The sequence below is a fragment of the Camarhynchus parvulus genome, chromosome 1 (genome assembly GCF_901933205.1).
Source record: "Camarhynchus parvulus chromosome 1, STF_HiC, whole genome shotgun sequence".
NCBI classification, from domain to species: Eukaryota; Metazoa; Chordata; class Aves; order Passeriformes; family Thraupidae; genus Camarhynchus; species Camarhynchus parvulus.
The window spans coordinates 14590471-14606050 of record NC_044571.1 but is presented as its reverse complement, the minus strand read 5'-3'; the positions used below and the strand labels follow the sequence as shown (position 1 = coordinate 14606050).

Here is a 15580-nt window from a genome sequence, read left to right as displayed (position 1 = left end):
CATTAGTTCATAGTACCTGTAAAAATAGAACACAAATCAAACAATCAGAAAAATAAAAATTACTGATTTGCCTACAGATCATCAAATATACTTTCTTTAAAAAGATTCAGATAAGTAGGATTACTGCTGTCAATATTAATCTATTGAAGAAAGTTTTTAAAATTATTTGGTCTGTCCCTGCTCTCTAACTCAAAGTTTGTTACATCGGTGGGTATAAATGATTATTTAGACGATGCATATCTAGCAAGATAACAGGGAATTAGTTATTTCTTGCATAAAAATACACTTAGATGCAAATATATTTTGTAACTACAGAGTAAATACCTGGAGATATTTTTCATTAGTTTCTTATTTAAGGAAAATCTGACTATTCAAGAGAATTTAAGCCAGCCTGTATGTCTGAAGGCTGGAGTAAGACCAGAAATAATTGCAATGCCTGTCTTTAGCAAAGCTCAAGACCAGGTTTCTGACCTCACAGGTCAGGGGGAGAGGGTGAGCAAAACCAGTTCCAGAATATTCACACTGCATATTTTATAGGTGTTAATGGCATAGGCATTTTCTGTCCAGTCTTATCCTAAGAAATTGGCATCATAAATGTTAGAAATGGCAAATAGTGCTAAACTGAACCCAAGCAGGCTTCAAACTCTTGTGTGTAAAATGTATCCAAACAGCCCAGGCCTGATAAGCAAGATCATGTTCAGCTATTAGGTGAGAATGTTCATTACTTAAAATGTCAGAGTCTGCTCCAGAGGTAACCTTGCTATCTGGCCTGAGAAAATTTGGAAATCATTTCGATGTGGACTCCTAACAATGAGGTCTCAGCATTTCCCTGTAGGGTGAACTGTGAAATCTTAACAAGAATGCTTTCTTTTAGATAATCTCATTTGTCATTCTCCATATGACGTTTTAAAGATTTATTTAATGTAAACAACATGAATTTGATTTGTTACTGTAAATATCTAGACCTGAAATTCCTAGAAAATAATTTAAAAATTTTAGATTTTCTTCAGTGTTCATAATGGGAATTATCTTCTCATCACTTTAGGAGATGGAGTGTCATTAGGAAAAGCAGGTACTTTCACCAAGTTCATATTCTTTTCAGTTACAAGGCTATCCCTAAAATATACTTTTATTCCACTGCCTTGTGTGTCCTCTTCCTGAATGAGCACCCTGCTAGCCTGGATACTATTTAAAATGTTACAAAAAGATGGCTCATGCCCCAGTATTTTACCCAGTGATCTGGTAAAGTATTTCATGAAGTTTATTTCAGGTGGAGGAAAGAATGGAGTGAAAATTAAGTCTGGCTACAGAAGCAATTTGTGTTGGAGGTGGCAAGTTGTACAGACTCACAATCCTTGTATTAAAAATTTCTCCCTCAGAGAACCTGCTGAGCAATCTTGAATTGTGAAATCATTCATGGGGCAATACTACTAGAAGAGAGCACATTGACATGGTGTAGCATGAGTTTAGCAGAATTTTTCTTAACTGCATATAATCAAGTTACTGTGGGGAGCTTGAAATAGGTGCAGCAGTGTCCAGAGGTCAGTCTGAAGTCCCCAAGCCAGGGCACTGCTGTGACTCCAGCCCAGGAGCTGGGCTCTCCATGGTGAGCTGCCCAAGAAGCTCAGCACTGGCCTGCAGGAGTTTCCACCAGCTTGGGAATTGCTAGCCCTAGTCATGTCAGGTGCTGAAGTAAGTCACACATTTGTAAGAGGCCTTCAGAGATTCCTTCAGCTTTTTGGTGTACTAATTTGTTTCTATGGGGTTTATCTCTATTAGAGGAAGAAGAGAAGTGTGTATGTAGCTGTGATGCAAATGAGCCATGGCAGAGCTCCAGTACAGCTGTGCCATGTAAAGGGAGAGACAGAACTGTGCTGGCACTAATTGGGAGCTTATATCCCTTCCCTGTTACCGGTGTGCTGGTGCTTTATGGGAGCCATAAATAGGATACCCTAAATCCATCCTTTCTGGAGATCTTTGCAGCTGTTGAAAGAAGCAGCTTTATCATTCTCATAGATGTCAGAATGCATAATTAATTTAATAGAATCATAGAATGGTTTGGATTGGAAGGGACCCTATATATGGTGGATCATCGATTACAGAACAGGCTCCTCTAGGTGGGTTTGGGGCACCACCAAGTCCTTAGAGTTTTAAGCATTAGTGCTCATAGTTCTTGGGCAGATGCTTTAGTAGGGGTAAGCATCAAGATTTAGGGCCAGGCATAGTGGGGTATCTAATCCCAATTTGTGCCCTGGCTTTCGTGGAGTTCAATTAATCATTGTTCTAAGATCTTCTTTGCTGTGGAGGCCTTATTGGCATCTTGGGCTTGTGACAGCTCAGTTGCTTTTAAATCTTTGCTACTTGGATAACATGTGACCATTCTTTACACCAATATAAGGTTAATTTGGGTTTCCTGTATGACCGACCACGGTGGCTGGCACAGGATTTACCAACCCTAGATTTGCTATGGCTAAGTCGAGTTTACCCTTCTTGCAGCAGCCCTGCCACAGGCAGGAACTCTTGCTCTAGGCTGGGCTGCTCAGAGCCCCATTGTGATGACCCACTCTTAAGGGCAAGGGCAGCCTGGCCTTGAGCACTTCCAGGGATGGGGCATCCACAGCTTCATCTTGGACAACTTGTTCAGTGCCTCATCTCCCTCACAGTAAAGAATTTCCTCCTAACAGATGATAAATCTGTTGTTTTTCAGTCTAAAGCCAGTTCCCCTTGTCTATCACTATATGTCCTTGTAAAATGTCCCTCTCCAGCTTTCTTGCAGGCCCCTTTTCCTTTTGTCTTACCCTCCCATATCTTTGCAATATGGGGCTGATCATTGAGAAGAACTCTAATTCATATAGCATATGAGGAATTTTCTTCAGAGATGGAGGGAGGCTCTGGATCTCTTTTCTGGTCTTAGTCTGTGTCTGAAAAATCAGAGAAGTTACAATAATTTGCCTTGAATTAGTGCCTCTAGCAATAGAGGCAAAAGTTTTTCAGTACTTATAATTTGATTCGTGACTCAGTTCTGAATAGAATTTTCAAACAGATCTAAAATTTGTGAGAGATCTTTTTCTTAAAATGTCAATTAATTTTTCCACCTATCTCATATTAAATCTGTCCTCTTTAATTGCTACCATGTCTGTTGATTAAAATATTGCAAACTCACAGAATTTTACATGAGCAACCTACTTTATTCTCAGACAGGACAGAAAGTGCTTTAGTAAATATTCATAAGTACTGGTATAATTTTAACTGTCCCAGCAAACAATCTCTCTACCACTTCCTTTGGGAGTGTGTGTCATAATAAGGGTCATACTGGTTAAAAGTGAGCCTACACTTTCTGCAACAGGCATTTAACAGGAAGTTAAAATAGAGTGTACTCTTCTGAAAGGTTACAACAACAAATAGTCTGGTCTCATTGAAAGAGCAGAGAGGATTTTTATATTTTATTTGTGTACTGGATTTTGCTCTATGTGTAGAGATTAACTTCTCTGAGCCTCAGTGAACTTATTTGTGAAACTAGGATGAAAATCACCCCAAGATCTGCACTGTAGTAACTTTATCAGCAAAAAGTGTCAGTTTTTAAGCCAATTGAAGATAATAAAATGATTTGAAGTTTGCATAGTTAGTCCAAAATGTAAAATAATCGTTTCCCAAATAGGTAAACAAATTCAGTTAAATTAACATTTTATTTTGTTTTGAAAAACAAACTAAAGCACACTGGGCTTCAAACACATGACAACAAACCCCCTCAACCTTTCCACCTGTTTCCCACCCCTGATTCATAAGCATTAAGTGAAACTTCCCTGTTGTTTAATGCATTGTGGATTCTGTTGTGGTTACAATCTGGAATTATTACTGTCTCATCAGACAGCTTGGTTTTAGCATGTGTCAGCCTTTTCCTTCCCAAATTAAAACAATCTCCAATTAATTATATTTCCTACAACTGTCATCCACCTTCATTACTTATATCTGACACAAACATTTCTGGATTCTTGTTGATATTACTGACTTTCAATAAGTCACCTTTTGACTTATTTTTATGAATTTCAGTCTTTTCATTCATTGCCATTTTGAGAGAGGTTCCCCAACTCAAATGTAAGGACAAACATTGCTGTGTGAAAACAAGTACACAGAAGACAGAATTGATTTTGGTTTTGTGAGCAAGTTACAATTACCAAATTGTAATACATAATTGGTGCGTGATATTGATTTATTTAGCTAAGGATTTTCCCCAAGGCTTTTGACTTGAAGCAGATCTTTAACCTTTTAATCTGTGAGATTTGTATAAATGCTGCAGAAGTTCCTACAGCTGGAGATTCTTCAGCTGTGCTGAAATATCTGAGGCAGATTTTTGTGAGGTTTCTGGAGTTTGAGTAATTTAACAAAACAATGAGAGCCGAATGCTTTTAAGGCACTTCACTTGTCATTGAGTAAGAAAATTCCACATTGTCTGAAACTTGTTAAGGGAAAAGTCTGAACTTTGTGGCATTTCTCAGGTTGAAATGAATTTTTAATGATCCTCAACATTATCTAAAAATGGTGTGATTATCTAAACAGAGCTAACTGTTTTGGCTTTTGTGACTTGTACTATCTTATAAATGTACATGTCACATGCTAAAAAATCTTTTCCAGATATGTTTTACAATTATTGTGGGCATTTAGGTGCATTATAGAATATATCTGTGTACTAAAAGAGGGAATATATCCAGTGTGAGAGATGCAACAACACCTCTTGAGCTGAAGGCTTTGTGTGGGTGGACTGGAGCTTGGTTAGAGGCAAAACCAAAGTTATGTCTCAAGCAAATGCTGCTGTCAAGACAGCGTGCCCACAAAGTGTGTTCCCAAGCTGTTATGATTCAGAGGAGGGAGCTGCTTGGGATGTGTCTCTGAGTGAAGTGATGTGTCTCTAATGGAGTGACGCTGCAGCAACAGCTGCATTGCCCCACACCTATGGCAATGGGAGATTGCAGAAATGGGATTTTAGAGATGGGGGAGTTGTTCAGACAGCCCATAATAGCACTCTTGGTTGCATAGGAGCCATTTTCCTATTCACAGAGAAGTCTATGGCCTGTCAAAAATGTTATGTATATCCCAGTGGGGAGCAAATAACATTTGAATATCCTGGCTTTGAAGCCATGACTGTCCTTGAAAAATATGTCATGTATAAAAGAAGGTGAGAATAGTAAGTGTAGGCCATTGTTGGACTTGTTTTGAGACTGTTTGAGGTTGAATTGTGTATTTCAGAATGCACCTTTAGCTCATACAGCCACTGCTGAACATGGAGAGATATCAATCCAGGCTGGATAAATCCTCCAGTCAAGTGCCCAAAGTTTTAGAAAAGGGGCATGGATGCCTGATCTCCTGGGAGTTTTAAACAAGCTCTTCCTTGATCTCTCAGCCTAATTCTTAAGAGATTTTTGTTACTGATACTTCTCTTTTTTGGTATTTCAATTATCCATCTGACAAAATAGGAATGGTAATACTTTAATAACTTTGTGAATAGTAGAAGTTTTCAAAGCATATTGATAACTTCTAATGAAAGATACAAATATGAGATAATGACAGTGTATATGGGATGCACTCTTATCTATTCTGTTACCATTTATGTGCCCTACTAATGAGGGGAGATAACATTCACTTTGATCTACAAAAGAAAAACCAGTTAGTCTCTGGATAGAACTTTGATGCAACTATTATTATAACACGGTTCTTGCCACTTCTAAGGAAAATCAAAGCTGCCTTTTGAAAAAAAGTTACCTAAAAATTACATACTAGGTGATCGTCCTGTTATAAATTATCCCTAGCAGATGGTTATTATGGGGCAATTATATATTAAATGGCTGCAATCATAAAGATTCTTCCATGTAATTGGGATTTATCAATTTGGCCATCACTCATTAATTTTTAAGGTGAAGTTTCCACCATTGGGGTAAAATGTTTGGGGAGCTATTTCTGTGAGTGCTTTGTGGTACATCATATGTGATTACATGTCTGATAAAAATATGCCTGATTTAACAGGACTCTTGCCAATTACCTGGTATGGAGGATGGTTTATTCAAGGTTATTTAACCTCAGTAGACGCTTTCAGTATCGGTGGCTGGAATTTTCTCGGGTAAGTTATGCTTTCACAGCATTTACAAGGGTCCTAATGTTAACACTGTTGGTTTCCCTTATAGTTGCCTATACCTTTGCAAAACACAAAATGTTTTCCATGCTGGATACATTTCTTGAATAAATTTTTTTATTTTTGAAGACACACTATAAAACAATTGATATACATATTTTTGTGTTTGACACTAAAATATTTATATGACACTAAAACAAAAAAAAGTCTTTTAGATTATGTTAAAGAGGTTTTGAAATCTCCCCTTTAAAAAACTTAGTCTTCTTTTGCAGAAACTTGAGGTTAGGTGGGCTGTGACATTCAGGCCAAACCCTTTTGACCAAAATCTATACTTTTTGAAAACTACTCTTTGCCCATTTATAAATACAGCTGTACTAAACCAGAAGTCTAGGATTTCAATTTTTTAAAGCTTGCTCAATGCTCTCCCATGCTCTAATGCCATGACATGAGCTCTAGCACAAGGATATCCAGCCATTTCCACAGAGAAGATGATCAGATGCCTTCCAGCTTGGGGTTGCAGAAGAAGCAGAAAAGTGCCACAAGCTGTGAGAGCAGAACTAATTATCTGTTCAGTAATATGGGCATCTATGTAAAACATATACATTTGATTCAGTGAACCCTGAATAGAAATCCACCTTGGTAATCATGTGGGCAGTGTGAGGGCTCCTTAAGTAAACCAAGGATGAAACTGAAACTGAATGGTACTTGGTCTTGTGTCTAAGCTTCTTTGGATGGCGAACTTTATTTGCCATTATGAAAATTAGCAGACAACAGGAGGCTGGCATGGTGCAGGAGGTATGGGTGTTCTGTCCTCCCTGGTGAGACATGCAGGTGACTAATTAAAGAACCTATACTGTTTTGCTTTGAGTAATACTGGAATAGTTCTGAGTTGATCACATACCTAACAATAAACTCCAATAGCTTGATGGAAACTACATAGGAAAGGCAGTCTCTTGTACTTCTGAGATCATATTCAAAATAGTCTTGTTAAAGATGCTATTTTCTTCATGTAAAATATGAGAAATTGGCTGTCAGAACAACAGTGACAAGTTTGTAGGTATCCTCTCCTGGGACATTTTTTGCTAGTCAGGTAAAATAGACTGATGCTGGCTATCAGCCAGTCTGTAGCACAATACTGAGTTACACTGAGTTATGTAATGGCAGAAAAAATCCTGAAAGGAAATATTAAGCTTTGGGTTACCATATTAAAAGCTGTGCATTTTAATATGGTAACTGGCTGCTGTTGCATCTCTGGGACATAGAAGCTTAGAGAGAAATCAAATTCAAAGTGATTCGGTGCTTAATAATCTCATCAAGGCTGTCATAGAATTACAGAATGGGTCAGATTGGAAGGGACCACAGTGGGGTCACCTGGTCCAACCTCCCTCCCTGCTCAAGCAGGGCCATCCCAGAGCACCTGGCACAGGACTGTGCCCAGATGGTTCTTGAACATCTCCAGTGAAGGAGATTCCACACCCTCTCTGGGCAATCTGTGCCAGTGCTCCTTCCCTGCAGAGGGAAGAAGTTCTTCCTCATGTTCAGGTGGAGCTTCCTGTGCATCAATTTCTGCCTCTGGTCCTATTGTTCAGCATCACAGAAAAGAGCCTCCAAAAGGCTCCATCCTATTGGCACCTCCCCTGCAGACACTTTAAAACAGTGATGAGCTTCCCTCAGTTGTCTCTTCTCAAGGCTGAGCAGGCCCAGCTCCCTCAGACTTTCCTCATAAGAGAGATGTTCCAGTCTCTCCATCCTTGTTTCCCTGCACTGGACCTGCTCCAGGAAATCTCCGTCTGTCTTGTGCTGAGGAGCCCAGAGCTGGACACAGCCCTCCAGACACCTCACTGGGGCTGGGTGGAGGGGCAGGATCCCCTCCCTGCCCTGCTGGCACTGCTGTCCCTGATGCACCCCAGGATCCCCTTGGCCCTCTTGGCCCCAGGGCACTGCTGGCTCATGGACAGCTCATTGTCCATGGGGCCCCCAGGCCCTTCTCTGCAGAGCTGCTTTCCAGCAGGGCACCCCAGCCTGTGCTGGTGCCTGGGCTGGTCCTTCCCCAGGGCAGGACCCTGCATTTGCCTTTTCTGAATTCCAGACCATTCCTGTGCCCCTCTGTCCAGCCTGTCAAGGCCCTTCTGAAGGGCTGCCCAGCTCTCGGGGGGATTGGCCACTCCTCCCAGCTCTGGGTCTGCAGTGAGCTCACTGAGGAGGCCTCTGCCCCTTCCTGTAGTCACTGATGGATAAGTTAAACAATTCTGGCCATGTATATCACTGTAGATTTCACAGATCAATAGAAAGGATACAAAGAATGGAGCCCAAGGCATTGGACTAGTCTGTTTTTGAATAAGATTTGTCTAGTCAGAGGATTGAGAACTAGAGGCACTTTAAGATCATAAAAAGGATCCACCAACCCCTCTGCCAGGTAAGAGAATAAAACATTGAATTACTACTCAAAAGATATGACCTTGAGACGAATCAGTGACCCTTAAAGGAAAGGATGTATTTTATACATTTATTGTTTCATTAATTCAGTCAGCCTCAACCATCATAAGCAGACTATTTTTTTTCTCCAGTTTCTCATTTTCTATCGGTGGCTTTTATACCTTGTGTGTAGAAATCTTGGCACCAGGGCCTTAAAATCTTTGCAAAGAGAAGGAAAAATGCATGATGAGACTTTAAAAAAACTTCAGGTTTAGAAATAGAACAAACCTGCTGACTCTAGAGAAAGTGCTTTGAGTACCACACCAGCAACTATCAGCAGCTCCTCTGCAGTGGCACTTTGAGACCTTGTAAATGTGCAGTGGCACTTGGGGAAGAGGTTGGTTAATTGTGTCGTGAAGCTCTGAATTGGCTGGGAGGGCTTGAAACCTGCTATTTATAGCCACTGTTACTACCTGAAGTACTGTGTTTTAGAGTGGTACATTAATATTAGGAGGACCATTTGAGGGAGTTCCTGTTGGCTGTTGTGACATAAATACCAATAAACCAGCTGTGAGATATAATCTGTTCCTCTCAGCTCTATTTTTATTGGTCTCACAGCCTGTGCTGCCTTTATGTCCTCCTTGCAGTCAAGCCTCCCTCAAAATAATGATAATTATTATGTTGTAATAATAGTATGCCACAGTCTAAAAGCCAGCTCCATCTCCTGACTATTTCTATGGCTGATGCATACTCACAGCTTTTGGAAGGAATTTCAAGCTCTGATGACTAATACCATAACTCCCCTTCTTTCCCCTGCATCAGGAAAAAGCTCCATTGCAGGTTTACTCTGACCCCAGAGAGAAATTTTCTTCTCTTTTGTTCTTATCTTTTTTTGAGTGTTTTGTTTTGTTATGTATAAAGGTTGAAGAATTTGGAAAAGGAGTTGATTGTCAAATTTGGCTTTGCTTAGAAAAAAAAATCACCTTATTGTGTATTGGTTTGACTAATAGGGGTTCTTTTTAGAAGCAATGTACTCTTTGCCATCAAAAATTATTACTGCATATACAGTATTAATAAAAAGCACTTGGAAATGCAATTCACTGGTGTATTTAAGTGTGAGTCATTGATTATGCTTAATTACAGACAATATGATAGGGAAAATCAATCTTTGAACTACCAAAATATCTCACCTTCAATAGCTGAGGGTTAAGCTGCTCTGGAATTTTCCAATGAAATATTTTCCTATTGGAAAAAGACAAATCCAAACCCTTAATTTTGCTGGACATTTAATCTTGTGCTCAAAGGAGGAGAATAATGGGAAAAAAGAAAGGGCTCAGAAACTGCAAAATTGGTGCTTAAGAGGCTTTTATAATCTGTGAGAGGCCAAAATCTCTATCCCACCTGCTCTGGTCTGATGCTGACTATGGTCTGCCTTTACACTGCTGTCAGGTGTTGACTGCTGGACTGGAATTGTGCTTGTTCTCTGTGGAAAAGTTAAGAAGTTCCTTAAGTGGGAAGGAAACACTTTGAACATTGAAAATAACAAAAGTTTCTTAAACCAGTGCTGTTTATTGCTCACATGAGCTCATCTTCTATCTTGTGTGCAGGATTTATTTACACAAACTGCATCTTGATGAGCAATTTAATGTTAGCTAGGTAAGCACCCACAGTAATAACTTTGCTCCTGAGAGAAACAGAAACCAAGGCACCAAATGCTCTTGAGTTCTGTTTTACCTTGTTCCTTGTTGTGTTGACCATTCTCAACTGTTTCTTTTGAAACTCATTTATCAGTGACATTATCAGAGCCTGAAAGTATGGATTGAATACCATTCCTTTAGTAAAACATGCAAGTTGTTCTACCAACATCGTTCTACTGCAACATAGAGTGATTTTTTAATTTTTTTGGGGGGGGAGACAAACATATTCAGTGTTCTTGATGATTTAAACCTCAAACCTCTTTTCTCCTGAAAATACTCCATTTGAGAAAGGAACTGAAAGCAATTTTACTATATTACACGAACTGCCATAAAAGTAGTTGGACAGGTAAATGACAAGAAGGTGTGAACACGTACCTATCTGTGTTAGATGTCATTAGTTCACGGCAATGGAGGGCTCTGCGGGAGGTGTTTCATAAGGACTAACCCAATCTTCATGAGGACAATATTCCTAGGCTTCTCACCCTGTCAGAGGAGAGGGAAACATTTTCAGGAGATATCTCACAGCACAGTTTTTCCAGAGGAAATTGTCTCTCACACAGAAAGAATACCAAGATTAGTCCAAAGTAAGCACTACTTCTCAAAGCCTAGTCTCTCTAAGTCACTGCTACCATTGTACTGTTCTGAAGTTTAAAACCTTACAGGTATTTTGTGGTGTTCAAAATATTTGTCATAGCATTGGATGAAAATAGAAATAACTGTAGAGTATCATTATTGTTTTCTTTTGGTGGCTTTTTGACAAATATGCTTTGGTGAATACCCTGTGTGGATTCTTCTTAAACAGCATGATGTTATGGCCTAATACTTGCCCCTGTCAACAGGTGATCCATGGGACTACAACTTTGCTGCCTCAGTGGGATAAATGTGTGGACCTTGTAGAAAATGCCCTCCCTTATGTTGTGGGTAAGATGTTTGTGAAAGCCCATTTTAAAGAAGACAAGAAAGAGATGGTGAGTCCTCTGCAGTCTCTATCTGGAAATTTTCAGTTCATGGTTTCATCCTCACAAATTGCCTCTGATGTTAGAACAAAGTTTAAAATGTGATAAGATTATTGAAAATGTTTTTATTTAATTTAAAAACCCCAAAACTTTAGGAGAAAATGGAATGAATTTGAAGAAGTGTTACCTTTCTGCCCATCTGGGCCCTGCCCCTTCTTTCCATCTGCAGTCCCACAGACAATTAAGCAGCCAGTTCAGAACCAGCCTGAACACCATTTATTTATGTAAATAGTGACAGCCAGGCTGTGCAGGAACAGACTGAGGGCTATTGATGAGAAATGGTTTGTTATTGCTAATATAATTTATTATGGTAAAGTTTTTACTGAGTAATCAAAAAACTGGTTGAGATTTCTCTGCTTTAGGATTGCTCTTTGAAAACTGTGACTGCTACCCAGTAGCAGTCTGTGTAATCTGAGCAAGAAACATGTGACTGGTATCTGGCCCAAATTAAGGGAAGCTGAGAGTCACATAGTGAGTGTTTATATCTGGGATTCAAATTTTTCCTGCTGAACAGTGAAAGGAAATATTCTTCCATACCTTTGAGTCTAGAGAAATGTTCATCCTCATTCTAAAATTTTCAATATTCAAATAATTAATTACCCTTCACAATAATTTATGATTTATTTTCAGTTCATGCTTTCTTATAAAGTTTTCCAATATCTGCTTTTACAGCCATTGATTTTCCAGCAGTAATCAGGTTTAAATTGACTGATTTAGTCATTGAACTTAGCTCTCCATGCAGGAGAGGTACAGTTGTTTAGGAGACATGAGATGGCACCCTGCGCTGGGAGCAGCAGCTCTGTGCACTGCCCTGGCTCAGTAGCCTAAGTTTGCCCGTTTGGCTTTATCCACTTGGACTGCTTTCTCAGGGAAGGATTCCATTTTAGAAGGCACATGCTTATTCAACTTGTCCACATCTTTGTCATCTGTTTCCCTCTCAGGTTCTGCATTTCTTTTCATATTTGCCTTCAACTGGAGTTTCCTCTCTGAGATCCAGTTTTTCAATCTCCTTCTTCTTGATCTAGTTTGTAATGTGCTATTTGGCCGTTTTGTGGCAAAAATATGCCAGGCATATGCAGTATGTTATCCTGCACAGATAAGTGGGAAGAGTAGGAGTATAAGAACTGTACACTTTATGGAGGGGATGGACATTTTTTCCTACTTGCATATGTGAGGAAAAATTATGAGAAGCAGATAGAGCAAAGTTTCTCTTGAAATGCAAGTTAATTAGAATGTTTCTTAGTATGCACATTCCTTTTAGACCAAAGCTTTGGAAAATTATCAAGTCTGAATTTGCTGTAGCACCCGTAGTGAGAAATGCATATAAAGTTCATAGTGTAGGTCACAACATTCAGTCTTAAAATGAAAAACCCACGGAGACAAAATTACATACAGATGAAATTCGTTGCATTTAGAAGTGTGCTTTTCAAGTTAATAATTCATGGTGTTATCATTTTCATTTCACTGGTTTTCAGTTCTATTTCTCTTTCTTAAGCAGTAAGAATGTGAGTAAAGCACTCTCATTTGTACAGGGTTTTTTCTTCTTTTTTTTTCTGGCTTATGGCATATATCTGTCTATGATAAGCAAATCCTGACTTACAGATGATATGGATTCTTCCCCCCCCCATGTTTTGTGATTGATGTTTCATACCTTAGATACTTTTATCAAGAAAGACATTATTTGTGTTGTCTAAATATAGCACTGCTTCTAACTCAGAGCGCCTGCAGTGTTTTTTACAGATACGCCTGAGCAGTTTCAGTAATAACTTTGATAGCAGGAATAGGTTTCTGCCCCTGCCCCCTGCAGCTACAGCTGCTGCATAAAGCCTAAGTATACACCAGGGCCCAGCTGCAGAGCTTGAGTTTGAACTTGTAACCTCCAAATACAGGGAGTTCACCTCATTAGTGAGCAAAGTTAATTGAGTCAGTGCTCTGTCATCAATATCTTTAAGTTACCCTATTTTCTGGGATGCAGTTTACTGTGAATGTTTATCTTTAGTCATAATTAATGCTAGACCTGCTCTGGTTGACCCATATTGCCTCTAAAAATGAGAAAATGTTTTTTGAAAAGGGTAGGAAAAAAATGAATAATCCATAGAACTTTGCTACATTTTTTCTGACTTCACCACAAATAAAGGACAGTTCCAGATTAAAATGTTCGTCTGATGCATTAATGACAATTTAGCTAAAAGAAATGTTACTTTTGAGGGTTTAGTCCCTGCTTTTAATGACATTTCAGATCTACTAGATTTATAGAATAAGATTATAGAAATCTCTGCTGCTTGACATTTTCATTATTTTTAAATGTAACATAACTGATAACACAAAGTTCCAATAAGTCTTCATCTAATGGGTATCTGTCATGTCTTGTGTGTGTCTCAACTCTGGTTTGTGCTAGAGGACTCAGGCAATGGCTGGATCCCTCTCATTGCCTCACTCTCACAGCATTCCCATGACTATTTGTCGTGGGATGCATCTGCTGATGTAAATAGAGACAGCAGGTTGCAGACACTTCTGGGCTGCCAGACAGATCCATAGGAATGAGGGCTCTTTAGGCTCATATAATGCACATCTTAGCCATTATATTTCCTGGTTTTTGTCATTTCAGGGTTTTCTTAGTGTGCATACTCACTGAACAGTCCTATTATTATTATTTTTTACTTGCTTGAGATGTGGTCTTGGCTTTGCAGAGGTATCTCAAGAAGCAGCTGAAGTGAAGTGGTTGTGGGCTTTCCCAGTTTTGCACAGATCCAAGCTGTCATTTATGGTCCAGGACCACAGAAGCAGCTAAGGCTGCTCAGTGGTGGGAGCCAGGGCCTCCCTCCCTGCAGTAAGTAAAGGGTAGCAATGCCTCACAAATGCAGCTAAATACAGGCTAAATATTTGGATACTGCTTTGTATTTGGATCATGATGCTGTCAGCCCAAATTCAGTTCTTTGCCAGTATTAATAAGGCGTGTCTCAGTCTCACATAAACCAAACCAGGCCACAGACATTCTCTCTGCAGGAAAGGCTTTATTTGTGCAAATGCCTTTCAGCTGGCTCCTTCTGCATGGGCCAGTGATCTAGAACCTGAGGCACAGAAATCTCCCCAAAGGACTGCAAATCTCTAAAAATGTTTTTTATCATTTCAAGATGGGTATTCTCACAAGTATGACATGAAATGATCAGCAATGAACAGGGTGTGTGATGCCAGAAGGGAAAGAAAATGGAAAAAAACTTGCCTTCAGAAGAAGCATGTTACTACTGGAGAAATCAGAAATTAGCCTTCGAGAAAGGAGAGCAGCTACCATCTGATCTGCAATTATTTGTGGTCTGAACATATCTATCACTCCTATATACACCTAAACTTTCCTTACAATGATTCTGCCATGATATATTTTACTGGGGAGGGATTTACTAAATATTTTGCAGATGGAGGAATTGACTGAAGGAATTCGCTGGGCTTTTATTGACATGTTAGAAAAGGAGAACGACTGGATGGACTCTGAAACAAAAAGAAAAGCTCATGAGAAGGTAATAAATATAAATGTTGAATAAATGAAATCCTGGTATGATAAAGATTTGACTTGAGTGATAACAGTATGCCATGGACTGTATTTGCAGTTCCAGTTGCTTACTGATCATTTTCTTCGTGAAGAGACACATTTGTTTTTTTGGATGCGGAGCCATCTGAGCTCCTACTTCTCTGCTGAAGTTATTTTTGTTACCTTGTTCTTCTTTCCTTGCATCCACTGGCTCTGGCTGATGTAGACTATGAGCTTATTTCAGATTTGGCTGTTCTTGACAAAGTCTTCACCTTGACTGGGATCCCAGGGACACAGCAATCTATAGACAGAAAACAGTGCCTGAAACACCTGTGACAGCCAAGGGTATTTGCTGTGAAGAGGGAGGATCTAGCCTAGAAGGGGATATGAGAATAATTCAGGTTTTCACAGTTTTTCCAGTGCTGTGGTGGGAGGCCTAACTTGAGAGCTGTCTTTTGAGAGCATAATGGTGATCCCAGGTGAACATCCATTTCCTGACAGAATAATGCCAGTTATGAGGTGCTGTAACCAAGGATGGCATTACTGGCCCTGATTGCTTTCAGATAAAGTCACAATAAAATGCAGGAGGCAAAGGTGAAGGCTGGAGGATATACTCAAAACCTCCTTTTCACCCTATTCCCACATTTACAGCATGTGATGAGTGGAAAGGAAGATTGTCCAGATGCAGAGCCCTGCCCCCAGAGCAGAAATTGGAGGGGGTGAATAAAAAGACAAGTGGAGGCTGTTGTGTAGGTCTGTGTCCTTATTTACCGAGGCAATGGGAATCAGTGAATCAGTAAGC

The 15580-nt window shown here is 39.6% G+C and overlaps 1 protein-coding gene across 1 annotated transcript in view; it reads left to right on the top strand.

Moving 5' to 3' along the window:
• The window catches only part of PHEX (phosphate regulating endopeptidase homolog X-linked), a 101290-nt gene that overhangs the window by 31248 nt on the left and 54462 nt on the right, over positions 1 to 15580 (top strand). The window contains exons 10-12 of the mRNA XM_030952775.1: positions 6019 to 6112; positions 11076 to 11204; positions 14666 to 14767. Of these exons, the coding sequence (XP_030808635.1) occupies positions 6019 to 6112; positions 11076 to 11204; positions 14666 to 14767 (325 nt within the window). The remainder of the gene's footprint in view (positions 1 to 6018; positions 6113 to 11075; positions 11205 to 14665; positions 14768 to 15580) is intronic.